The sequence below is a fragment of the Chelonia mydas genome, chromosome 4, assembly GCF_015237465.2.
Source record: "Chelonia mydas isolate rCheMyd1 chromosome 4, rCheMyd1.pri.v2, whole genome shotgun sequence".
NCBI classification, from domain to species: domain Eukaryota; kingdom Metazoa; phylum Chordata; order Testudines; family Cheloniidae; genus Chelonia; species Chelonia mydas.
The window spans coordinates 52007047-52034361 of NC_057852.1; the positions used below are offsets into that span (position 1 = coordinate 52007047).

Here is a 27315-nt window from a genome sequence, read left to right on the forward strand (position 1 = left end):
AACCTGCTTCTTTATCTGTAGCTCTCACACACACACTCTGACACAGTGCCCTGGCTGCACAGAGAGACGGAAGCTGCTGGAAACATGGCTGGTGATTTAATTTTGCTTGCTGCAGTATCCCTTCTTTCAGCCTGCCAGCAAAGTAAGGCCTGTGGGGTTTTGTGGCTGGGGCTGAGGGATGGTTTCCATGGATCCTAGAACACTGGAGATATTTTATACTAAGCTAGTTTTCTTGTCACTTTGAGTGTCTGAGAATTCATAAAAAAAGTTGTCCCCAACTGGAGCATTAGGTACCCCTTCTCTGTCCTCTGAAGAGGATGTGATACAGGGAGACAGATTACCTTGCTAGGGGGTGGGGTGGGTGGGTTTACAATTTTTCCCTTTTATGTTTTGTTTGTAGATTTTTGGGATTGTTAAACTGTTGCTAGAGAGTTTGTAAGCTGATGCAGACTCACCCTTCAGCTATGTTCTGCGCTGGCTTCGGGTTTTTTAGACACTTACACAGCTTGAATCCTCAAAACTACCAACTCCTAAAATCACATTCATGAAGCCTTGAGCCAAAAATGCTTTTAAAAACTGTCCCCTCAAGCAGATGGCAAGGTATCTAATATCAGAAAGGAAAAAGGACAAAACCTATTAAGTTACAAAGAAGGCACTTGCAGCATGTGGATGTTTCATAATATCCTCTCATCAGGGGTTCCTAAATATATAGATTTATTTTATCCACTGTGGAAATACTTCTTAGATTCACATACAGTATGTGGCTTTCCCACCACTTTGCAAACTACAGCTATAGTAGATAAATGGAACGGGAGAAAGAAGAACGACAATAGTGTGATTAGATATGGTACAGTGACAGCATTTTCAACACTAGCAATTGTTTTCCTTCAGATAATATGGTTGTGTTTACACCAAGCCATAGGATATATATGCTGTATGGGTTGAAGGAGGACTAAGCATGAAAAGGAGCAGAGGTTCAAGTTTACGGCTTTGTCAGTACTTGTAAGCAGACTGCTTTGTCTGCAGCAATGCCAACTCTTTATATTTGGTGTTTTCTTAAAGCCCCAGTTCCTGGGTCATGTCACTCATTGCAAAAAAAAAGTTTCTAATTTGGGGAGAAAAAGCTTAAAAATGTGAACCCTCAAGATTAAATAACCAGAAGCCAAATAAAAAGAACCCAACAAATATTTTTTAAAATCTCATGACTTGAGGGGGGCCTGGCTCATGATTTTTGAATGTTTGAAGTTGGCAACACTGCTTTCATTCTTGAGTTGCGTGTGCCAGATGGGGCTCTCCCGAACAACCTGTGTGGCTCTTAGCACAGCGTTTATCTCCTGCGACAATATTTACCATGAGCTTCCATGAAAGTTCATCCTGCTGCAAGGGCTGTTGTTCTTTACACTGTTTAAAGTGAAAACAGGAAGAAATGTGACAAGGAAGGGCAAAGAGCCGCTGCCGAAAAAGTGAATACATTCTGAAAACTCTAAAACACAGGGGCTACATCGACACTAGAAATGCCACAGTGACACAGTTGCAGCACTGCAGGTGAGCTGCTATAACACTGTCTTGTAGCCACGACAGTAACAGAAGGGAGTAAATCCCTCCCTTCAACAAGCGATAATTAGGTCGACAGAAGAATCACGTTAACCTAGTAGTGTCTATAGAGGGGTACTTAGATCAGTTTAACTGTATCATCTGATCAATCAGGGTGATTTGTCACAGCACCGAGGGTGTGGTTAGGTCAACTGAACTTTATAATAGAGACCCACCCAGAGATGGTGAGGTTAATCAGAAAATCCAGCCCTGCCCAAGCCTCTGCTCTTCCGTGTATTCTGTTAAAGTGGCAGTGTAAGCACCTGTTACAACCAGTTCTGGTAGTGGGAGCAGCCCATTGTCCGACTGTTTGACAGCTGTCAGCACAAGACACCTAGCTATTAAACACCTAGTGGCTTGTCTGCACTCCCATTTATTCCATGTACAGTTCTGTACTGGGAGTGAACAACTAGGCAATAAGACCCCTCTGCAGCAGCGCTGGAAGCTATGCTTCACCTTACAGCAGCTAGAGGCGTAGTAGGACAAACTTTCAGCCTCCCAGAATCACATGGGTATTCAAGGAACCAGGCTGGGCCACGGATTAAGCCAAGCAAGAAGTGGTCTGTGATGGAATGAGCAAGCAGAAACCTTGCACCAAGTGGGTTTTCAGCAATGTCTTAGTTTTTAAGACTTGCTGCGGGAGAGAGAAGGGGAGGTTTTACAGACCCATTAGAAAAACTAGTGGGTCTCCAGACTGAAGTAGAATGAATTTGAGTCATGGCTGCTTGGAGATGATCCTGTAGATAGGATAGATACAGTGTCCCCTGTCCTGTGTTTTATTTGGTACCAAATATCGTTTTATCTGCATCCAGTCAGGTGCTACTATGAGGCATCTGATTTGTTTTCAAATCAAGAATAGTTTAACACACCATTGACTGTGATACAAATGACTGATTTTACACTGTGCATGATTTTTGCACCAGGAATAAGACATCTGAGGGTGCTGTCCCTTGTACATAAGCTTTGTGCTATATTTTCATAGCAAGGAGACAGCCTTGCTAAATGTGACTGCCAGCTGAAATCAGAAAAAGACCAACTCAAGCATACTTCTCAGCTGCCTCAGATGTGACTGGAGTCCAGTGGTTGAAGTCGATTGGATTTGTGCTGGATTGTAATCCAAGGGGTTAAACTAGGGTATACATAACTGCTTTCATTTCTATTTGCTTTCAAAGAGTTAAGATGCAAATTCTAACTGGTGAAAAAAGTATACATGGTAACTTGTTCCACCGCAGCTGAGGCCTCATGTCACCTATTGTATAATTCAAAGCATCTAGATGCATCTTCTCTTTTAAGAAAGAAGCGATGTAAATTCCCCAGTAAAAAAAAAATGGTTACAACTGGTTTTCAAAGGGAAAAGCAACTTCCTGTCTGTCTGCAAAAGATAGCAAGTTATGAAAATTGTAGTTGGGTAGGTATAAAGTTACTCGCTTCTTTCAGGGGGCATATAAACCCCAATCTCACCGTCCTGAGTTAGGCAAAGATCCCATTGAGTTTGGTGGAAGCTTTTCCCGATTAAGGAATGGGCCACTGTCAGTGCAGTACGATCCCAAGGGTCTGTATTTTTGCCCATGGTGAGCCAAATTCACCCCGTATGATTTCACTGAAGCCTCTTAAACCCAACAATAACTGGAGGCTTGTTAAACCACCAGTGGCAAGTGTACACTTTATTACAGCTAAGGCCTTGTCTGTACTAGAGCACATTCCAGCTGGCTGTACTGCACCAGCTGAGGCACAAAATTCCATGCTAGCCGCCCTAAATAGGCTGAGATTTTTCCCTGAGTCCATACCAAGGTTGTTCTAAACCAGTCTGGGTATGATGGGCTGCTCAGCTGGCCAACTTCCTTTATTTCATCAGCTGAGAATCCTGTCCCAGCCTGATAATGCCCCCCGGCTCAAAGTACAGCCTGGGGATCAACCAGCTCTGGTTTGCTAGCTGCAGATGGTGGTCCAATGAAACATGTAGTTTGTCAAATTGGCCCTTGCAGCTGGTGAACCAAGTAGGGTTTGGTGGCTCTAAGTAGCAGCAGGAGGAAGAGAGCATTTTGAGTGGGTGGTAAGGGAAGGGCCAGAGGGAGACCTTTTGAAAATTCCCTCCTCCCACCCCCCCGAAATATTTCAAAAAGTGGCCATCTTGTCCCCCTGAGCACAATTACCCTGAAATATGCTCCTCTACCTCCTCTAATGCCACCCTCCCCCTCTAAAAGAATTCTGTGGTAGTGAATCACAGCTTGGTCATCAGCTACAATGTAAATGAAGGCGCATTAATGGAGGCAGAGAGGCCTTTCTAGAGGGGAATCCTGTACAAGGTCTGGCAAACCCGCCTTACAGTGAGACTCAAGAAGCTCAGTCTAGTTAGTTTATCCAGAAGAAGGTTATGAGGTGATTTGATCATGGTTTATAATTAAGGTTACGATTTGGTCCCAGATTCTGTGACTTTAACAGATGTGCATGGACTTCTTTGGCTTCAGCTTCAGCCCCGGGGCTCTGGCTTCCATGATTTATCATCCATTGCCTGTGCCTTTTACTAAAAATACCCGTGACAAAATCTTAACTTTATCTAGAATTACCTACACAGAGAGGAGATTTCAAATTGTAGAGGGCTCTGGTCTAGTGGACCAATAACAAAATCCAATGGCTGGAAGTTGAAGCTAGACAAATTCAGGCTGGAAATAAGGTGCTCATTTTTTAACAATGAGGATAGTTAACCATCAGAATAATTTACCAAGGTCTGAGGTGGATTTTTCCAATCACTTGAAGTCCCCTTGAAGATTATCAGACTGAGAGTATCAGGTCATTCCTAAACCAGAGCCTCCTACAGAACACCATGTTGTCCTGTCCTGTGGCCACTATTAAGTAAATCAGATTTGCTTTTCTGCATGTTTAATTTTGTATCAAGTATGACCTGGCCATCTCCATCAAAATCTGACAAACTTTTTAAATAAGATTCACGTTTCTGAGCTGAAGGTGGCAATGAAAATAGATTTTAGGTACACAGAGGAATGGAGATTATAGAAATACTGGTCACAGCTCCTTAGTTAAGACTTTTGCATTTACAGCAGGTATTTAGTCTATTTGTAGTAATAATTAATAATAATACACACCTCTTATGTAATACTGCCTAGCTCATGTATAGCACTTCTGCAATAGATCTCAAAGTGTTTTACAAAAGAGGTGAGTAGAACTCATTTTATAGCTGAGGCCACTGAGGCACAGAGAGTTGAAGTGGCTTGCCCAAGATCACCCTCTAGCAAAGCCAGGCATAGAACCCAGATCTGAGTCTTAGCTCAGTGTGCTATCCCCAGGGCCACACAAAGGGTAGGTCTGAATGACACCTGGGAGCATGCTTCCTGATATGGGTAGATAGATACATGCAACCTCTGCTTGACCTAGTGTGATAAAAACAACAGTCAGGCGGTGGCCTGCCTGAGCTCAGCCCATGTTACTCCTGGCTTGGCTATGCTGCTATTTTTAGCATGCTAGTTGGAGCAGAGCTAGCCCACATCTGTAGCCCTGCACTGGGAAGCACACTCCCAGCTGCAGTGCAGGCATACCCAAAGTTACAGCACTTACTCGGAGTACAAAATGAATTGCTAGGGATGGATGTGTAATACATGTGTGTACACACTCAGAATACTAACCATTGCCAAATGTATCAAAACACATTTGGTACCCAGCTCGTTTCCAAAATATGTAATGTTTTCTCTCTCAAAGGTTATACAGTGGAGTCACATCTTACGCGGGGGTTAGGTTCTAAAGTCAGCGCGTAAGGCAAAAATCGCATATAGTCAAAATTACCCTTGAAAATCCCTTAAATTGCCCATAAAGTACAGTATACTGTACATGGTTGTGTACACAACCCTGTACAGTAATATGTATAAACATATAAAGTATACAGTAATGTACAGTATATAATAAATACATGTGCAAAATATAATTTTACAGTACTGTATTTTTAATTACAGGGGTAATTACAGGGGAGTTGTCAGGGCTTGATGTCGATCCAGGAGATGGAGGCGACGGAGAGCTTGGGTGATGAGAGCGAGTTGTAGATGAAGTGGTTGGCTCTGGTTCAGCTCAAGAAGTTGATTGCATAGGCTCATCTGCTGCTGGTTGTTTTTCCCTTGAAAAACATGGTGATCGGCAACTGTCGCTTTTGTCTCTTGAGCTTCTCAAACATTTCTTGATACGGTCTCAAATAGTCTGTAATACGACATGTGATTTTGAGGCTTTGTTCCAGAGGGATCGTATTCAGAAGTTAAATCATTCAAGTGTTTCGCTGCTTGGAACACTTCAGCAAATTTATGAAGATTCCAACCTGCTGGCTCTTCCTGTTCATCATCATCATCTTAGTCTACTGTAAACTATTTTATTAGTTCCTCTAACTCTTCGTTAATCAATGTTTCTCTATGGCTCTCAATTCTTCAATTTCTTCCTCAAGAACATTGACGAAGCCATCACCACCCACTTGCGTGGCCACTTGAACAATGAGTTTCACTTCATCAATGGTTGGGAAACCCTTAAAATCATTCACACATTCTTTCCATAGGTTTCGCCAACATGCATTGACTGTTTCAGGCTTGACTGCATCCATTGCCTGTTTAATATAAGTGATGCAGTCGGCAATGTTGAAGGACTTCCAACGCTCCATCAAATTAAGATTGGGATCAGCATCCATGGCGCTATGTATCCGTGAGAACGTAAGCCTCGTGTACGTGAAACGGCGAATCACGCCTTGGTTGAGAGGTTGGAGGTGGTACTGGGGGGGAGAAAGACGACTTCAACGTCGTTATGCACAAACCGGAGTGCCGCAGGGTGGCCAGGAGCATTGTCTACGATCAGCAACACTTTAAAGTCAAGTCCTTTCTCTTCGAGGTACCGCTTGACCTCTGGAATGAAACACTTGTGGAACCAATCCAGAAATAATGCTGCTGTCACCCAAGCCTTTTTACTTGATTGCCAGAACACAGGCAGGAGATTTTTGTTCTTGCCTTTTAGGGCATGGGGATTTGCAGCCCTGTAGAGCAAGCCCTGCTTTATTAAATGCCCAGCCACATTGCCACAAAACAACACAGTCACACGGTCTTTAGCTGCTTTGAAGCCAGAGGCTTGTCTTTCTGTTTCCAAGTGTAAGTGCAGTTGGGCATTTTTTTTTTTTTTTTTTTCCCCCCCAAGAAGAGCCCAGTCTCGTCAGCATTAAAAACTTGTTCCGGAAGATAGCCCTTTTCTTCTATGATTTTCTTTAATTGTTTGGGGTAGGCTTTTGCTGCCTCTTCATTGGCAGATGCAGCTTCACCAGTAGTCTGCACGTTTTTGAGGTTGAAGCGGTTCCTAAAACTGTTAAGCCAACCTTGTCTGGCTCTGAATTCCTTCTCATCAGAAGGCTGTCCCTCTTCGGCGGGAGGTTTGAACAGCGCATAGCGGCTAAGAGCCTTTTCTCGCAACGTGTTGCCATTGATAGGCACACGTTTACAGTTCATGTCTTCCAGCCATAAGTTTAATGCCTTTTCACTAAAGTCGTATCACGCACCTGGCTCGTCACCTTAGCAGTTATTGGAGCATTTGATGCCATGGCTTGATGAATTCCTCTCTCGAATCTTGATGGCATGGATGCTAGATTCGTTGTGGCCATATTTACGCGCCACGTTGGAGACCGACATACCATCTCTCAATAAGTCCAACACAGCCAGTTTTTCCTCCAGCGTTGGAACAGATCGCTGTTTCTTCGGTTGAGCACCAGATGAAGTAGTTGGCTTGCGTTTAGGGGACCATGTTGTACAAAAAAAATATGTACAGTATCTTTAAACACTAGAATCACACTCAGTGCGGCGAGATGCTCAGACTATGAGAGGCATGCGGGAACCGAGACCGACTGAGGGAACAGTAGATTCATGTCTCCCATCTCACGCTCACTCTGGGGCATTGCTCATTAAGTGGAATGGTTGGCAGAATCGCCCGCGCTATTTACAGGTATCTTGTTATTTTTCTTTTTTTTTGCCGAGTGCATATAGTTGAATTTGCATAAGTTAAATGCGCGTATGATGCGACTCACCTGTATATTATTACAAAATTTAATACTACTACAGCACAAAAATGCAGGACCTTAGGGCTGGCTCCACGTGGGTTAGGGTGGTGGGTGTGAAGTCACTAGCATAGTGCTTATGTAACCTTTGGGTGGGCTACAGTTGGCTTCATTGCCCTTCTCTAGTGTCTAAAAAACACAAGTCCCACAGAAAAGCACCTAGAGACCCAGAATTCAGTCACTGAGGTTTTTCACCAAGGATCATACAGGGTCAAACTCCTCACAATCAAGTCCAAAAGAACAAAAGAAATGAACTTAAGAATTAAGTACCAACTTTATAAAATCTTATGATAGAGGAAAAAAATAACTTAATTTTTACAACATAACATGGCTACTCTATAAACCATATATATTATCTTCACAGTTCAACATAAAGAAAAATTAAACAGTCAGTGCCCACAGAAACAATGAGAAGAACTCAACAGTTCCCAAAAGCTTAGATTGAGTTCACCTGAATCTCAGTTAGAGTCTGCCAAGTCAAAAGCAACATCTTCCCTCCACCTGCATGTAGAAATATTCAGTTGAAATCCATGCAACTAGGGTGACCAGATGTCCCAATTGTATAGGGAGAGTACTGATATTTGGGGCTCTTTCTTATATAGGCACCTTTTACCCGCCACCCCCATCCTGATTTCATACTTGCTATCTCAGACTCTCTCTCCTCCTCTTGCTTTCTCGGACTCTTTCTCCTCCTCTGCTGAAAGCAGCTAGTCAGCTAACTAATTAACCAACCACTCAGTTAAGTACATATCCCAACCCTCTGCCCCAGACCAGAGCCCCTTCCTGCACTCTGAACCCCTCATTTCTGGCCTCAGCCCAGAGCCTGCACCCACAGCCTGAGCCCTCATCCCCACACATACCCCAATCTGCTGCCCCAGCCCAGAGGCCCCTCCTGCATCCTGAACCCCTTTCTGGTCTCACCCCAGCTAGAGCTTGCTTCCCCTCCCATGCCCCAACCCGCTGCCCCAGCCTGGAGTCCCCTGCTCCACCCCAAACCCCTCATCCCCAGAGCCTGCACCCCCAGCCGGAGCCCTCACTCCTCCCACACCCCAACCCCATGCCCCAGAGCAGTGAAAATGAGCAAGTGAGTGAGGCTGTGGGAGAGCGTGCAGTGGAGGGAGTGGGAAGGGAGGAAGCGGGGCAAAGCTGTTTGGTTTTCTGCAATTAGGAAGTTGGCAACCCTAGGCACATGGTCTTTTGTAAAGCAGCTTCCCTGACTACTTGCCCTCATGGAGTCTGAGTCCAGCAGCAGGGAACCTATTGAGCATTCCCAAAACTACCACACCCAATTCCAGAAACTTCTGGATGTCTAGTGCCAATTGTGCATCTGCCTAGCAACAATGAACCAAACCCAACTCATTCCTACCCCTGCTTCCCTAGATCTCATATTGGGTTCTGGGAAGTGGGCGGGCCCCCTAGATCTGTTAAAGAGATCTCTCACTATTAGGTAGGTGGGCTACACATGCTGGGGTGTCATATGGAGCAGGAGCCAGCCATCCTCAACATCATGCTTTGCCAGAGGAGGTACAGAATATTAAGTGTGTAGACAGTTTTACAGAAAGAAAAAGGAGTACTTGTGGCACCTTAGAGACTAACTGGTTAGTCTCTAAGGTGCCACAAGCACTCTTTCTTTTTGCGAATACAGACTAACATGGCTGCTACTCTGAAACTAGACAGTTTTAGTGACTGAATTCTCTTGCTTTGGGGGGCATTCAGCACGTAAGTGTAAAGTTACTGAAGTTGGATTTTGTAATAAGGTTCAGGTCACCTTTGAAGTTAGCGTGTGAATTTTTATAGGGGAAGCTAGGGGAGCTGCAAGAGGTGTTGGTCCTTTTCATTCAAATTTAAAAGCAAAACCTGAGGAATGATTATGTCCATTTGAAAAATTGAGATTTGTAGAGGATTGACAGGGCCTGCTGCTTTTCTGAAAAAATAAAGACTCTTTAATCCTTGATCCATTACTTTTACTTGCAGGTCATTTTGCCTGGCTTGTAGGAAAATCAAGAAAGCAGCACAAGATCATGCCCCCAGAAGTCACCGGAACCCCAGAATTTGACAGAATATTCCGTGCACAGTAAGTTCTAGGGTCATTAAAACAGTGGCAATGAGAAACTTCTCATTCATTTAATTAATTGGACACTACAGAGGTCTAATTTAGCCATTCAAGTGTGAAGTGATTTTTTTCCCAGGGTATTTATGATCTTCTGCTGTATGCTATGAGCATAGATCTTAACTCTCAGTGACCTTTCTCTCTTACAAGATATGGGTGTAACAATTGTGGGCATCTCCACAGAACAGCATTTACTAAGACTTTGCACTAACCTGAGGCCTTGCATGACCAAGGGCTTCTGTCCACCACTTGTGAGTGTTTGGGTCTCCTCGTAAGAGTAATTGCATTGCATATTCATTCCATGTTCATTGGGCCTGATTCTCCCAGGTACACTGGTCTTCAACTCCTGGTTTACACTGAAAGGAGATTCAGTCATTGTGTTTCTCTACAAACTATATGGAGAGGTTCCATGTACTTTTTCTTTCTAGTTCAAGATACCTAAAATCACAAACTCAATATTTATTAGACTTAGAAATCTTTGTGCTCAAATATTCAAAGGAATTTTTAATTTTCCAAAATTGCAAAAGCAATTTCAGTCCAGAAAAGGGAAAACACAGAAAGCTCAGACAGACAATACACTATGGCTACTCAACATCTCTAGAGAAATTGAACAACAGATCAGAGCTATTTAATGTGAATATGCTGGTCAAAACTTCACATTTAAGGCTGCTTTGAGTTTATTTTAAGCAGGGTTTTAGCCTTTGTTTTTATGAAGATTACAATGTATATTCCCCAAATTTATAGGGCATCTGTGATGAATGACTGAAATTTCTGACAATATACAGGTAAACTGGCTAATTAGTTTGAGTTAAAAAATTAACAAGCATTTAAGAAACTTGTCCTGGTGAGTCACCTATTTTTGTATCCTTTTACCTAAAAAAAACAAAAAAAACCAATAGTTGTCACAAGCACCAAACTAGTAACTACACACCTACAAAAGTGTCTCAGACATAGGCCAAACCATTCAGCAATTAATTTTTGAATAGAGTACACTAGATGTACAATGCAACCCACTTACTTCACTCCCTGTGAAGTTTAATTAAAGCTTCAACTGTCACATCATTTAGCTTCCAGCTTTTTATTTAGGTTTGGTTGGTTTAACATAGAAACTGTCATACTGGATCTATCTAGCGGTTCATCGAGCCAAGGAACTTTTCTCAGAGTGGCAAATACCAGATACATCACCATCCCTTGATGTAAGAAAAGCCAAAGTGGATCAGTGGACAATTGTGGAATAACCTGCCCATGGAGGAATGTTTTCCTAGAGCAGTGATTCTCAAACTTTTTTTTTCCCCCCGCAGACCACTTGAAAATTGCTGAGATCACTTAATGATCTTTCCAAATGTTGTTTGTACCATTAGCTAACTATTATAAAGCACTTTGGATAAAAGAGCTATATTAAAACAAAAACTTAAACTTTTTGTTCTACACATAAAAGCACACAACTCATATTTTAATATCAGTAGTCTTACCGTTCTAATGTGATGGATGTGCCCTCTCTCCCCTGCTGCGGCAGCCCCCAAGCTGGGGCTGGGAAGGAGCGGGGGGGTCTCTCCACAGTTTGAGAACCTCTGTCCTAGATCATTTCATTTAGTGATTGGCTTATGCCCTGAAGCATGAGATTTTAATGTGCAATGTAAGGGTTATTTTAAAACGATCCTATCTAATGTAACTAACATTACTGGATAATAAAAATATCCAGTTATAGAAAGTTGCCTTAAGTAAAAAAGAAATACTAAAATTTTGAATATGAGCAAAGGAAAAGAAAAAAACAACGTGATATCAGGTACAACTGAAAGTTGTGTTTTCAAGCCATTACTGTTGTTGTAATCATTTAGAAGATCTACCATGTGCTTGTCATGCTTGATACTATAGTCATAGGGATAGTCAGACCAAGGCCTAGTATTTCAGTCACAATGATAGGAACAGAACTCTACATATTTGAAAAGACACAGAAGAGTGAGATTTTTCAAAAGTGCTCATTGTTGGCCTCTCTCTGCTCCCATCCAAGCCAATGGCATGAACTTTACTGGGAACAGCATTTGGCCAAAGCGGAGAGCTTCTGAAAATCCCACCCATAGTTTCTTTCTTGCTCAGGTAACTTTTTTATTAATTTATTCCATAGACAAAACTGTGTGGAGTTTTATTCAATCTTCCTGGTTGCTCTTTGGATTGCAGGCTGGTTTTTCAAACAAGGTAAACACAATTGTTGTTTTATTTTGGCCTAAACAATGTTTTATCAGCTATAATAGTTTCAATTGTACCCTGAGGTTAATTAGATGTCCTTTTCTTGGCTTTAAATGTTACCTCTTTACGTCACTGAGTGCCCCTTGTTCTGGAGTTATGAGGAAGAGTAAATAGGCTCCAGAATGATCTTGGTATTTTACATGTTTCTGTTCTACCAACTTTTACTCATTGCAAACTAAGGATGCAAACCTTGATATACTTACCACTGACTTCTTTAGGCCAGACCAATATGTGAGGACTTCCCATTAGGAACCCAAAATATGCATCCAAGGGCAGAATTTAACATAAATAGTCTTTCTTCTTTTTCACATATGGAATCCCCTCCTAACACCTAATGCCACTAGTAAGTAAATAATTATTATTAATATTTCAGAGGAGTGTTCGGAAGGTAAATTTGTTAATCTGTATAAAAACCTGTGTTGTACATTGTTATCATTAACAACAGTTTTCATTATGTTTCTCCAGAGAGAAAATAAGCCTCCACATATTCAAATGCACCCCCCCTCAAAAAAAAGATAAAACGCTTTCTCCTTTTTTTCAGTATTTAAGCTCATTTTCTCCATTCATTTCAGAAAATAAAATTCTCATTTCCCCCTCTAGCTGAGAACCTGATTCTGAGGGTGCTCAACTCACCACTGGGATGGCGCCTCCTCCTGATCGTTCTGGGGAATAGCTTGTGAGGTTGACACCCCTTCCCACATTTGCATGCAGTCCTCTGCCTCTCTCTGGGTCTGCATCCATTTCACTCCATGAGCTGCTGCTGCCTCTTTGTGACTCAGCCCTAAGGCCAATCATTCCATGTGTTTCCCCCTTCGGGGATACCAGAGTCTTCCTTCAGCAGTCCTAGGTAGTCTACTCATTCACTGCCTTGTAGTGTCACTCCCTCAGCATCTGGCAGGGGAACATGGGCCTGCCCTCTACTCTGTGTTCCTGGCTTCCTCCTTCTTCCAGCTTTGCCAGCCCAAAAGCACCTCTCTTCTCCCAGGAAGTGACTGCAGACTTTCCCAGCAGCCCCTTTCTGCTGCCAATTTCCTGCCTTTAGTCTCAGCCCAGCTCATTCCTCCTCAGCTGGGTTTCTTCTTTCAGTCAGAGGATTGCTTAGCCACCTCATTCCTCTCTACTGAGGCCTGTTTCGTTAATTAGCCCCCTTTTCAGTATGCATTAATGCTTTCAGGAAAAGTGTGGGATGAACATCCCGTCACACTGATACATGGAATGAGTCTTGCAATAGGAAATGCAGTGTGATTCTGACTCATCCCCCAATTGTTCTCCCACAAATACAATATGATCGGGGAGTAAAAACTGCAGCAAGGGGGAATATTCTAGAAATAAATATAAAGGAAATGCCATTGGTGTGAATAAAAACTAGATGTGCCTGGTTCTTACCCTCTGATGTCTGCTGGACAAAGGCAGGCCACAATTTTTTTATTATATATATATAAAATGCATAGGCGAAAGGGGTTGCACAGGCAACGTTAACTGTGGCATTTCTTAACTTTTGAGTACTTGAGTTTGCTACCATGATAATGTTATTTTAAGTCAAGTACTCAAAAAAAAGTTAAGAAATGCCGGAATTAAGGTTGCCTGTGCAACCCCTTTTGCCTATGCATTATGATGCAGTCTTTCATTACATCATCACACACTCACTTTTCCACATGACCCCCTGCCTCACTCAGCGCATGGACTGGATGGTGCTCACTTAGTGATCAGTTATCCAATATTTTGTTTTCGCCTCACTGTTAAATTTGTGCCTCCAGTCTGGAGCATGCCTAGTGCGGACGGCATCTTCAGTGAATTTCGCTGCAAAAATCTAAGGAATCTCTGCAGAGTATATATGAATTGCAGTTTTTCATAGGCTTATTATGTGGCCAGATACAGGCAGATTTTCACAAGTATGGCAAAAGGCACATCCCTGGTACAAAAGCCACCCCCGCAATGCCAAATTTTAAGTCATTGCTTGAAAGCCTGGCAGGTGCTAGAGCTTATGAAAAAAAAAGGTTGCCAACTTTTTTTTTAGCATTGGCAAAACATATTCTTGAAAACCACCACCATTTTGGCTGAAATTTTCCCCAAAAAGTTCTGTCCGAGACAAACACCTGACAGAGAAAAGTTTAGCCAAAATGTTTAAGTTTGTCATAGTTGTAAGCAACCGAAAATAGAGACATAATAGGGAGCGACAGGCAACCTTAATAATAGGAGGTGCTATCATAATCTTGCCTGTAACAGATCCAGTTTTAAAAAACAGATTGAAAAACTCTGGACTAGAAGGGCCTACCAGAATTTAGGGTTAAAGTCCATTTTGACAGCCTAAGTGAAATGGGATTATTAATGCCCACTTCATCTCTGGGGAGACAGAGCCACCACATTCCATCTGGTAACTCAAAAGTGATCCAAAACTGAGTGCATTGAGGCAGCCAAGCTTGTCAGAACACAGACCTGAATATGATAATAGCTACAATCATATGTTGCCTTGTATGGTGCCTTGCATCGAAAGGTCTCAAAGCACTGTACAAACAGGATGCCCCACACCTCCCCTGTGAGGCAGAAAAGTATTATTAGCCTTGTTTCACAGCCGGGGAAACAGGGACACAAACTGCTCAGGGTTTGACCTTGACTTCAGTGGGATTGTGCATGTTTGCCACTTTTCAGCAGCAGGCCCTAAGGCCATGTTGTGCAACGTGATGAGCACTATTGTAGATGTGGAACAGTTGTGCAACGTGATGAGCACTATTGTAGATGTGGCCTACACGGGCTCAGGCATTTTCAGCACCGTGTCACGAAAAATCTATTTGGGTTTTGAAGATCTTCAGATTGAGTCTGTGGTTAAAGTAGATTAAAACAACAGCAGGAACTCTGCCTGTACTAGCTGAGGAGGAGAAGGGGAGAGCAAGCCAGGGAGAGAATGGGAGCCCCCTTTTTCTTTTAGCAGAGGAGAGAGAGCTGTGCCCCTTCTTACTTTAACCCCTGTACTTAATACAGCCGAGAACAGGGAATTGAAAAAACCCTGTCTATACTAGCACTTACAACAGCATTGTCGGCACAGGTGAAATTGCACCAGTGCTGGAAAGGGGGATTCAGAATTGGAACTGAGCAAATAATTGATTTTTCAGTTTGGTGATCAAATCAGAAATTCAGCGGGGGGGGGGGGGAATTGTTTTGGGTCAAAACATTTTCTTCCAACCTGAAATGAAATTTTCCCCTCCATTTTAAAAAGTGTTTCATATTCAGGTTTCTTTCACTCTGCCCGCCCCACCCCTGCTTTTAAAAAAATACATGCAGCTAACTTTCAACACCATCTTTTGAAACAAAAAAATTAAATGTTTAAATTTAGAAAATGTTTAAACAAAAGTGACTTTTTCAGGAGGGTTTTGGGGGGAAGGGGAACTATTCTTCAGATTCGACCCAAATTTACATAGCTTTGGTTGACCCAAAGCCACATTTTTGGGGGGCAATCTGAAAATATTCGCCCACCTCTATTCAGAATGTGTTCACATGGGCAAGGCTTATGTGGCTTTCCCAGTCACCCAGGAAGTCCTGTGACACTGTCCAGGGATCTCCTAGTGATGATGACATTGGCTCAATTTGGAGCTGGATCTCTTGTGACTGCTCCTGGTAAAACAATAACCCTTGTTCTCATCTCTGTTTTCTTATTAACTCTTTCTCTGGCTGGTATTCTGGCCTAGCGGAGTCAATGTGGCTGGAGAGAAGATGCATAAGTACAAGTGCCATTTAGTTTCCTCCCCTTTTTGGCTTCTCTTGTCCCGGCTACTAATTTTCCCTCCATTTATACAGTCATTAAAGGCGCTAATTTCTCTTTGTTTTACAGGTGATATGTGATTTCCTACAAAAAGGCACCTTCTGGAGGCTAACTTCTTCCCCACCCAGATCCTAATCTCATTTTTGCCAATATAAATCCAGAGTAATGCCATTTAAATCAATGGAGATACTGGTGCCACACAATTGTATAAGTGAAATCAGAGCCAGGCCCTTGGAAAAGACAGAAGTGTTTGCTAGCCAACGGCACAGCCACCTACTGTAGTATCTCCCTTTTGAGAGGAAAGGAGAGGCGAAAGGGACCAGGGTAACTTCCCATTTTAATTATTTTTCCCCAGTCAGCATGCCCAGTAAGAGTCTCTTCTTCACTGTCATCAGTGTGGAATATAGTAAAAGTTATTTTTTCCAAGTATTTTGTTAGACTAAAAGAATAGGGGACTCTACCTGTTGCCCAGACAAGCCCAGGGCAATGTAGCTGATTTTAGCAGGGCTGGCTAGGGTTAAATCTGAAAAATGCAGAAAGATACTGCAGGTATTTAATTTCCTCTATTTAGTTCCCTGTGCTTTTGCTGGGCTCGCCCAGGATGGTGTAAAGGCATCCCAGAGCAATAGGGATATTACTTTTGGGACTGCTGTGTGATTTTACTGATTTCATTACATAAGCTGATTCAGGTCTACCATGCTGATAAAAGACTCCATAAAGGGGAGGAGCGGGGCCACACAGTTTCCTCTTCTCCAAAGCATCAGGGTCTGGGCTCACAAGGATCTGATTCCAGTCTCTCGACACCAGGGTGTGATGTTGCACTCCATATGATTTTATGAAAATATGCTAATGAGTGTGACTGTAATGTAACTGGAATATGCTTCAAGCAAAAGGTCTTTTGTATCATTACAAATCTTATAATCTACTGAGTGCGGTTATCTTATTTGTATAAATGTATCATTCTTGTATCTTATATTTCATATTTCTAGTTTTACTCTGAGGTCCTAATGTGATTATGCAAAGTGTGGGCCATTAATGGTGGTTTGGAATCTTGATGGCTACCACTGACTAGGACAACTGGTTGCAAATGGCTCTCTTTACTTGCAAGCCTTCCTGTGAGTTAGGCCAGGAGGAATGAAGGCTTGGGGTCTCACAGGACATGTCACCTGGTAGTGGAATCCATCTTAAACCTGGTGCTTTTCCATTTAGAAGGAGGGGTGGGGACCCAGAGAGACAAAAGATTCCTGCCTTGTGCCAAAGCTATATAAGGGGGTGGGTTCCAGTAATGAGAAATCCCCTAATTACCACCTGAGCTGGAGCTAACAAGAACTGTACCAGGGGAAAGGATTTGGCCCAGACTAGGAAGGACTCTAGCCTGTGAAAAGCCTCTGAGGGTGAGATTTGCCTGAATTCAGTTTCTTACTGTGTTAGGCTTAGACTTGCATGTTTTGTTTTATTTTGCTTGGAAACTTACTTTCTTCTGTCTGTTATTACTTGGAACCACTTAAATCCTACTTTTTATACTTAAGAAAAATCACTTACTTATTATTGAACCCAGAGTAAGTAATTAATACCTGGGGGGGAGGGGGGAACAGCTGTGCATATCTCTCTCTGTGTTATAGAGGGCAGACAATTTATGAGTTTACTCTTGTGGCAAATTGCCGGCACTACTATGATGGGCCTCGCGCTCTCTCTTCTTGGGTGGGGTTCAGGGCACCGTTTCTTGCCCCTGAACTGGAGTATTAACTGCCCCACTAGTATCCTAGAGGAGGGGAGTGGAGAGGGAGGGACCCAGGCCCACCCTCTACTCCGGGTCCCAGCCCAGGGGCCCTAGGATAGCAGTAAACCACTAGAACTAGCAATTCCTTCTCCTGGGCTACTTCCCTCTCCTGCCCTTCAGCTTGTAGGACTTCCTGCCCTCCCTCTGCACAAACCATGTGTCCCTTTACCTAGGGTCTTGGTCTTCTTAGCCCACCACAGCACTTCTCCAAACTCTCCTCTGCTTCTCTCCAAACTGCTCTTTGCTCTAACACCAATCCACTCTGTTTCAACCCCTCCAAACTGCTCTTTGCTCCAATGCAATCCACTCTGCTTCAACTCCTCCTCTTGTCTGATTGAAGGAGGGGTTTTTTATCATGTGACTGGCTTCAGGTGCTTTAATTAATTTATAGCAAACTTTCTTCCCTCTACAGGGAATAAGGCTCCCTTCTAACACTCTTCTGCTGCCCTCTGGCCATGCTGTATCACACCCTGTATAAGCTTTATACAGAGTAAAAAGGATTTATTTGGAGTTTGGATCCCACTGGGAGCTGGGTGTCTGGGTGCTAGAGACAGGAGCACTTGCTAAGTCTTTTCCAGTTAAGTCTGCGGCTTTGGGGGGTGGGTCAGATCCTGGGTCTGTGCTGGAGCAGACTGGCGTGTCTGGCTCAACAAGGCAGGATTCTGAAGGCCCAAACTGGCAGAGAAAACTGGCTCAGAGGTAGTCGTAGCGCATCAGGTGACAGTCCCAAGGGGGTCTCTGTGACCGAACCCATCACAGCAGGGTAAATCGGGAATAATTCTGCTTCAGTCCTTGAAGTTGCACCAACATAAGTGAGATCAGGCCCTGAACAGCTCAGAGTGAATCGAAGAGCTGTGAAACCAGTTGGTGGCACAATCCCATAGGTGGGGGACAGGGAGACTTTCTATCAGACTTTTGCCTCATTTTGCCTCTTTGAAATCTAGTTCTATTGCTGTTCAGCAGTTGTTGAACCCGTTTCTTTATCTCTTATGGACAGTGCATCATATTTAGACTCCTTACCATTGTTTTCTGGCTAGTTGCTACTGGAATTGATTCGCCCCTTTCTCGGTTTACTCCACAAATGTTGGACACTTATGTTGAATTGTGATCTCTCTAACTAAACGGGTCCCGTGGTGGGCGACTTATCTACCTCTTACCTTTACAGAAGAGTGGTTCTTCTAGGTCATGGCTGAGGCCGTTGGTAAGGTAGTGAAGTGAAACACCCCAAGGAGAGTATGCTTATGAATTGCGGAAGAAAAAGATTTCACTGCTTCCAGACCATTAACTCTCCTGTACGCTAATAATCAGCTAGTTAAAGGCGGGACTGGGGAGGCTTGTGGGTACAAGCCCAGAACTGGAGTAGCACAAGAGATGGATTCTGGGACTAGCTCGGATATTGACTTCCTTGTGACCATTGACAAGTTATGTCCCTTCTGGTCTTCAATTCCTTCCCACTGTAAAATGGGGATAATATTTTTTCTACCTCAGAGGGATATCACATGAGCATAATTCATTACAGTGTGTACCATACTCCCATCCTTCACCTAAAGATGCTATATAAATGCAAATTATTAATGGCAACAAATAAAATAAGTAGATAAAAAGTCTTCTGTTTCAGAAACAAAGTGTGACTGTTTACAGCAAGGGATTGAGATGTCTGTCAAATGCCATGAAAACCCCTGGAACTACAAAAATAAAATAATCACAATGAAACTGACTAGTTCCTTCAAATCCTAGTTTTTAAATTCCCCACTAACTTTTCTCCCATTAATCTCTTTTTTTCCCCTTCAGAATTGGCTGCCCTTCTGGGTCTGGTGTACATGTACACCCATCACAAATACTTCCATGGAAGTGCAGAGCCTGCAAAAGGAAGGTAAGAAGGACCCACCATCTGTGCTTAAGTTGAATGCTCCAGTTTGTGGCCTGAAGCTGGGCTTGCCACCAACGACTGGTAGTGAAAAGTGACTATAATTGAATGCAACACGTGTAAAGTATCAGCAAGAGGTCTGAAATGAAAACCCGCAGGGAAGGTAGCTGGCTGCTGCAGCTGAAGCCTAAGGTTAAAGCGTGAATGTGCTACTGGTCGCAAGAGACAGGAGGTTTGATGGTCTCAGTGCAATGCCCTGTGGGTGCCTACTTTGCACCCTACAGTCTAACAGGGTTGGCATATGTGCAGTGAAGAGGCCCAGAAATAGAAAGCCTAGAGATTTGCAGGTCAGGATTGCACTACATTGGAGACTGTTGAGGCAAAGCTTGCACACAACCTGTCTGGCTTGTACTACTGCCAGCATTTCCTCAGTTCATTAATAGTAAAATCATTGTATTAACACATTTATTATGCAGACCACACAAAGTACACAATGGGAACGAGCAAGAAAATTTGACCTTGTAGCTAGAGGAACTTTCACCAAACAGATGAGGAGGCTTCGGATAAGCACAAGCTTACAGTGTTTAAACTGATCCTCCAAAGGCTTGAGAGTGCAGAAACGTGCAATAGCATTGGAATCCATGCAAGATCTCTCTACCTGCCACTCTCCATTTCAAAATCTGATGCTGCCATTGATGGGACGCATGCGCACTCTCACAAATTGTTTCCTCTTTCATCTCAGTACTGTATTAACCCAGATAGGCTAAAGAAACAGCCTCATCTGTGATGCCAATGTTCTTCTAAACTCAATACAGTGTGTAAGACAAGGAAAAGACAAACTCCCCGTCCCTGGAGGGGTTTACAGTTAGACTGAAGGGGCTGGGGGGCAAGCACTTTAACACACCTTTATAGGGAACAATCCTCTAGTCCATTCTTCCGCTCCTAGAGGAATAACAAAATGTTTTCCAGCTCTACTTTTCTGAGTCAATGCACCAACGCTAACCTCCTGCTTCTTCCCTGCTCCTCAAAATACCCAGTGCCAGTTAGTAGCCCCATTCTGCAAGGCTTCCTTCCTTTCTGCCCCTAAGGAATGAGGAAGAGAGAGACTCCCAGATAAAATTATACCCTAAAATTTGCCCTTTGTTAGAGATGCAATTGTCAGGATAACCCTCTGAAAAACCAGAAAGGACCACAGCTATAAAGGAATATCTGGGAGGGAATGCATATTTTGAAATTAAATATCCTTTTTGTATCAACTAAATAAAAAAAGCTTCTTTGTTAAGAAACCTTTCCCCCTCTGTAACTCTATGATTTTAAAATTATACCATCAGCTCCTGAAATTGCACTCAAGGAAACAAAGGTATTGCCTGGGTCTATTGTTGTACTGAGGTTTGCTCTTTGTTACTTGGTGGAACTCTTTCACTTATTTAAGCTGAGTTCAGTGCTACTGTCGGGGGCCAGACTGGTGCCCTGGGAAACTGAGTTATTCACAAAGGCCCACATCTTCAAGGCACCTAACGGCCATTGAGATCAATGGCCGTTAAGTGCTCAAATACCTTTGAGGATCTGGGCAAAAGGGCCTGTTTCTGCAACCCTTGCCCATGCTGATCAGCCCCTTACATTTGGTGGGGCTGTTCACGGAAGTACTGCTCAGTACAAGTAAGGGTTGTAGAATTGGGCCCAAAACATGTACTGGCCAGACAGAGGCAGTGCCAGTTTGCCCACTCTGCCCTGTCAATAGATCTCAACCTGGAGAGGACAGCCCTATCCGTATGAAGGTAATTCCATCTTCAGCACGGACTGACAACAAAGGTGCCAGCTGTAATGAGGATACGTGTCCACTAGAAATTGTACTGAGACCACCCATACATTTCACATAGACCACTGAATGGTCCTCAGTTGGTGATGAATTTTGGTCATTCCCAGTCTGACCTGCATTTGAAGCAGTAACCTGTTATAGCTGTGAGATTATGTATCCAATTAGCAACCCCAGAGCAATCCAGTTATAGGACACTCTGTACTGTTCCAGTTCAGACTGCCAGCATCCAAGTTCCTTTTTCCATCTTGCTCCTTATTGCTAGAATCCTTCTCCATTGACCACTGCTATTTGGATCCCAAAACAGTGCACAACAACGTTCTTGGAAAAATGTTTGGGGGCCTCCTACTGCATCTAGCCAATGCTTGATTTTCCAACGTTTCTCAGCCTGCTGGGGATATTTCACTCTTTCTGAGGAGTGGAAAACTGGTTTTTAAAAGAGCCAACAAAAACTTTGGCTTAACATTTCCTTCCCATTTGCATTTTCTGCCTTTGGTGGAAACCCAAAGTACCAAAGGGCCATGCGAGAATGTTTTCTTGGTATTTTCAACAAAAGCCACCTTCAGTAAGTATTGATGATCTATCTCAGCCAATGCTGATCTTACACAGGGCTCAGGGCTTGGGAGAGAGCTGTGGTCAGGGGACCTGTGCACAGGGCTGTGAACCAAGAAGTTGAGAGTTTTAATTTCAGCTGCAACTCTGACTCCTTCTGTGAGTTTGAGCATGTCACACAATCTACCTTTGCCTCAGTCTGCCTCTCTGTAGGTAAATGGAAATAATTATTTCCCTACTTGCCTACTGCACAGGACGCTTTGAGCCTCCCACATGTTCCCATTGCAGCTGCAAAACCCCACAATTGTGTGCACAAACTAGGTGACACCACATTAAGTCATAGAGCATGTGTAGTTATCAAACTGAACATACCAACCCCAGTTTCCATGTGGTAAGGCTGCAATCCGTAAACATAAGAGGTGCCTGGGCAGTTCACCTTTTTCCCAGGCCTTGACAAGTGTGCAAACCCCCCCCCAAACACACACACACACACACACACACCTGCAGCAGAGCAGTGCCAACCTCCCAGCTTTGTTTGCATGAAAGATTTTTCACATTTTCCTGAGAATTAATAATAAATTTGGTAACTGGTGACTGTCACATTGTCCACTCACCACAAGCAGTGCCTCCTGCTGGCTGTCCTGGGATTAGCTCTTCCAGTTTGCACACTCTTCCAGTATTGTCTTCACCAATCTTGTCTCACTCTGCTGGCTTGCTCACTCCCAGATCTGCAGCTTCCTCTTTGTGGCTTGGCCCTCCAGCCAGGTCACTAAAGTTCTCCCATTCTGGGGAATCCACAGTCTTTCCAGCCCTGCTGCCCTTGCCATTCCCCAGTGGCTGGTAGGGGAGCCCAGGCATGCCCCCAACACTGGATTCCAGGCCAGGAACCCTATAACAAGCAGCCACAGTCCCCGTACAGTCCTACCTCTTGCTGCTCTTTCCCTGGGCTGCTTCCTATCTTGCTTCCCACCTCTTTGGGTTTGCCAGCCTCCAACTTCCTCCACTCCTGGAATGACTGCAACCTACTTCCCTACATCCTTTCCCAGCAGCCCCCCCCCCTACAGCCAACTACCAACTAGCCAAATACAGGCCCTGCCTGTTCCTGTACAGGTGAGCCTGTCCTTAATTAGCTGCCTCCAGCCTAAGTCTCCTCTACAGTCTAATTAGCTGACTGGGCCCACCTGGCCTAATCCAGCTCTTGCAGGGCTAGTGTGAGGAGTCCACCCCGTCACAGTGACATTTTTCCATTTCCACATCAGCGACTAATTCTTCATGCTGTGATCAGTCCCACTCTGGAACAAACTGCAAATTGTCAAACACAACTACCTCGGGGGAACATCACCATTTTCAGAGAGGAAAATTTACTAATTTTTCCTGCAAAAATCACTTTCTGGTGAAAAGGTCATTTATTTTTCAAATCAGTTTCATCAGTGGCTCATTTTTCTCTGGCACAGCTCTGATCAGCTGGTGTAGACTGAAAAGTTTCACAACAAACACAGCGTGTACATCTTGTCATTGTGTTTCTTTCTGTTTTTGTCCTCTAGGATAACAGGTTTTTACTGGAGTGTGGTGGTTCTGCTCTCACTGATGGCCCTGGCTGCAGCTGGGATTACTAATAGCTTTCTGGAAGAATACTTGGACATCAGCATAGGAAAGAAATTACATAAATTGCTCTGAAGATTATTTAGGTATAAATAAATAAAGCAGATGCTTTCCCTGGACATTAAAAGGCAGATGAGCTGCATCATGTGGAATGAAAGCATCCAGATTTCTTTATTAATTGTCCATTGCAATGTAAAGTGCATGTCTTTCCTGACCATTTGTTTACACTGTTTCTTTCCTATACCACAGAAAAGCAGGCACAAAGAATATAGCAAATGTGGCTTCACTTTTTGAGTTACGTGTTCAATGAACTGGTCTTGTGTACAATATCGTATGACAGCAAAAATTACATTGAATTCAGACAATGTTAATCCAGGGAGTGGCTTATTTGAAACAGTTGCACGTGACAGCTATTTTACCCAATGTCCTTCGGCTCTGCTGTGGCTGTTGGATTCTTCCTCTCTGCATCGTGTTTGGGGCTGAACATAGAGAAACACATGGCCCGTGCACAGAGGCATTTAGAAATCTGTGGCCCCAGTCCTGCAAGCGACTCCAGCCCTGATTCAGGAGAACATTTAAGCACGTGTTTACAGTGCTTTCCTGAATACGGACAGACTTCATTGACTTCAAGCACATGATTAAGTCTTTGAAGTTAAGCACATGCTTAAAATCAGTATGTGTTTAAGTCCCACAAAGCGCCTTTCCTGAACAGGGACACCTTCCTGATTTGCGGCTTCTCTGTGGGCAGACCCCTGTTTTTGCAGAGAGCCCCAGTGAAATCAGTGGGTCTTCATGAGGAACCAGAGGTCTACCAACCTGAAGTTAGTGGCAGGATCAGGACCGAAACTAGACACAGCTAGGCACAGATGCTAGTCAAGCAACTGAATCTATTTCAGTGTTTCTCCATAAAGCACAGATGGCTGATGTATGGGAGAGACTAGACAAACGCTCCAGTACAGCCAAAGCTCACAGAGAGTCATAAAATAATAACGAAAGCAAACTGACTGTGAAAACAGTTTTCACTAAAAGGGGGTGGGGCAGAGAGAAAAATCACTGCCTGGTGGGCTTTCCGGGCATGGTGCTGAGGTTGAATTGAAACATCACTGTAGAAAGAAAAAAGGCAAAGCTGTTACATGTCTTTAAACAGGTCTAAATAAAGTTACAGCAGATTCCTGATTATTCAAACTGTTTGGGTGACACCAAATCTGTTCAGATAAATGGGAGCTCATAGGCAGAGATTCCTTCTGGCACACATCTGCAGCTGGGGTTTGGCCATAAATATTGTATGCACTTGGTTCTGATCATTCAGGGCACCATGTGGCATTTAGGGCCTATTCCAAAGACCATTGACTTAAACAGATGTTGAGTCAGACCACTGATCATCTTCCACATGATGATCGACGATAAAGTTGAGGCTGAGGTAGTCCATAGCCACTGTAACTAGATCACTTGCCATATTCTAGCATTTGTGGTGCCTGAATAGCGATGAGGTTGCTAACTACGCGTGTCCAAAGAATTAAAATTCAACATGGGTGGGGCAGTTATGGTTGCAGAGGGAACGATGATGATGAATAGTCTGGCTTTTGCGCTTTTAAAGGAGACTTGCCTTGAAGCCACTGTGGCCAGAGAGATTCCCAAACACCATGGCTCCAGGGGGAAAAACAGGAGATACAGGGCCTGATCCCGCACCCACTGAAGTTAATGAGAGTCTTTCCATTGACTTCAATGGGCTTGGATTTAGTCCACTAAGAGGTAAGAAAAGAGACAGAAAAATCTATTCTACCAGAAATGATGCCTCTTGACAGTCACAATCAGAGGTGCTGCCTCCAGGAAAATTGAGAGGGGATGGTAATAGGGAACCAAATTAAATCATAGTAATGAAGTACTTTTAGAGGATCCACAAAGGCCATCTTTAAGCAGTGTTCAGGCATGCTAAACCTTAGCCTTGCATTGGTACGTTTATAGCGAATCTGCCATCCCAAGGCCCCTAACCACTTTACAAAGGAGCAAAGTGATATACCAACTCTATGTACTACACGCCAATGAAATGCCGCCACTCCTGGGATGAAACATAGCAGCTGTTTAACAGCACAGAGCAGCAGTGCTAAAGGAGAAATATGGGACCAAAATTATGGGAGTTACACCTGCTCACTACAGAGCTGAGGTGGGCTACCTAAAATTAGAGAGACTACCACATTGCCTTTGATCTTCTTACGCACTTTACCAAGCACTGGACAAATACTAACATCCCTCTGAGGTAAGTACGTATTATCATCTTCATTTTACATGTGGGGAAACATAGTAGGTTTATATCTGTGTAATTCCATTGACTTTAATGGAGTGACTGACAGGCCTGGAGACTTTCTCAAAGCCACATAACTTGGTGGCAGTGCCAAGACCAGAATTCAGCAGGGTTCTGTGTCTAGCAGTAGCACATGTTCCTTTCATATTATTTCTTCTCTGTTTTACAGGGTAATAATCAGATTCTCGACTGGATAAACTCCAGTACAAATCCAACGGCTGACCACTCACTCACAAGGAAGGAATTGAATTATTGCCGAGGGCAAATTAAATTGCTACCATCATAATAAAAGCTTAAATACACTTAATATAAAATGACGGCCTGATCCCAGGAGATACCGAGCACCCTCAACGACAATGAATCTGATTTTTATTTTTTTTTTTTTTCAATTTTTTTCCCCACTCAAAGGAGGCAAAAGCACTATACCTCATTGAGTGCTAAGTACATGCCAAATATCACGTTTCGAACCTCAGCTGATTTCACTGTCACCCTTTTCGAAGAGTGATTTCAAAAAAAAATTTGTTTTTTTACAGTGGGAACACTGTGTCTTTTTTACTCTCCCATAACTCAAATAGGACTGAAGCAATTTTGCTCCAACTTTTAATTCAAATAAAATTAAAAGAAAACCTTAAAACACAGCCCAAACCTGGAAAAAAATTAAGACTTTAAAATGATTTCTCCGGAAAGTGTGAAAATGACTTATAATGAAAACATTTTTGCAATGTTAATTATAGCTGTTGTTACTGGTGATCATGACAGCATATCACAAAGTGAATGGTTCACTCTTGTAATCAATAAACCCCAACAGACTTTGCCCCTTTCTTCTCACTGACTGTTACTTTATAGCTAGCCGACTGAATAAACTAACCTTCACGCCCATTTTAAACTCGATCCCTCTTCTTCCTTTGAAGCCCCAAAGATAATAGTGATCATATCTGGATATCATGGTAGGATGAATGTGAGGTGCCATGAGTGAGAGTCCTATAAATCAGTCTTTTCTTTGATTCAGATAACAATCTTTTATTTGTTTTTTTGTTTTTTCTTTAAAAGTGGTATGTTAACATCAGGTCATTTCTACATTTTCAGAGCTCTGTACAGGTCTCAAAAGGAAATAAGCAATGCTTAATGTACAAAGTAAAAACAGAACACTAGAAAAATCTGAATAAAATGGAGCAAGTTGCTGTCAGGGATACAGTACAAATTAGTAATTAGATGTCATCTGAAGTGCAATACCACTGCAGTGAGGATGAGTTAAGGAATGAAATAAAAATACTCTATTTTAAACAAACAGTATATATATATTTATATGTATATATTTTACAGATAGTAGACCCAGTGATATCTGCAGAATTGTAAAAACCTATTTACAAATAACCTTTTTTTTTTTAAACATTACATATACATCAGCACCATAGTAAGAAAAAAACCAAACCTATTAAAATCTACCTCTCTATTACTTGGTCCCAGTACGGAGTATTTGGAGGAAGCTTTACAAAGACAACAGCGACTCAGCCCTCATCAGCAAACTTCCTGTCACCATATATGCGCTAATTCCTGTACCCTTCCAATAAAAATGAATTTCCATTACGTCACTTTTCTCTGTGTGTGTG

At 43.0% G+C, this 27315-nt stretch overlaps 1 protein-coding gene and 1 long non-coding RNA gene across 4 annotated transcripts; one reads left to right on the top strand and one right to left on the bottom strand.

Moving 5' to 3' along the window:
* MGST2 (microsomal glutathione S-transferase 2) lies at nt 1-27297 on the top strand. 3 transcript variants are annotated; one of them, XM_037897236.2, is made up of 6 exons: nt 1-142; nt 9647-9746; nt 11908-11978; nt 19358-19439; nt 23346-23489; nt 25875-27297. In XM_037897236.2, the coding sequence occupies exons 1-5, from the start codon at nt 85-87 to the stop codon at nt 23476-23478; spliced, it is 444 nt and encodes a 147-aa protein (XP_037753164.1). In that variant the 5' UTR covers nt 1-84; the 3' UTR covers nt 23479-23489; nt 25875-27297. The 3 variants fall into 3 exon arrangements, with proteins under 3 accessions (XP_037753164.1, XP_007062890.1, XP_037753166.1); XM_007062828.4 differs by lacking the exon at nt 25875-27297 and having other exon boundaries at nt 23346-23774; XM_037897238.2 differs by lacking the exons at nt 1-142; nt 25875-27297 and adding an exon at nt 161-218 and having other exon boundaries at nt 23346-23774.
* Nucleotides 20512-22916, bottom strand: LOC122465596. The gene is made up of 2 exons (XR_006290541.1): nt 22416-22916; nt 20512-22008 (listed from the first exon to the last, which is right to left on the bottom strand). It is a non-coding gene; the product is annotated as an uncharacterized LOC122465596 (long non-coding RNA).
* Nucleotides 27298-27315: the final 18 nt, after the last annotated feature.

Bases quoted from the DNA above. Each gene is read 5' to 3' on its own strand.
- MGST2 (XM_037897236.2), top strand. From the start codon at position 85: ATGGCTGGTGATTTAATTTTGCTTGCTGCAGTATCCCTTCTTTCAGCC. The intron at 143-9,646 runs GTAAGGCCTGTG...TTTTACTTGCAG, and splicing joins TCTTTCAGCCTGCCAGCAAA to GTCATTTTGCCTGGCTTGTA. The intron at 19,440-23,345 runs GTAAGAAGGACC...TTTGTCCTCTAG, and splicing joins GCAGAGCCTGCAAAAGGAAG to GATAACAGGTTTTTACTGGA.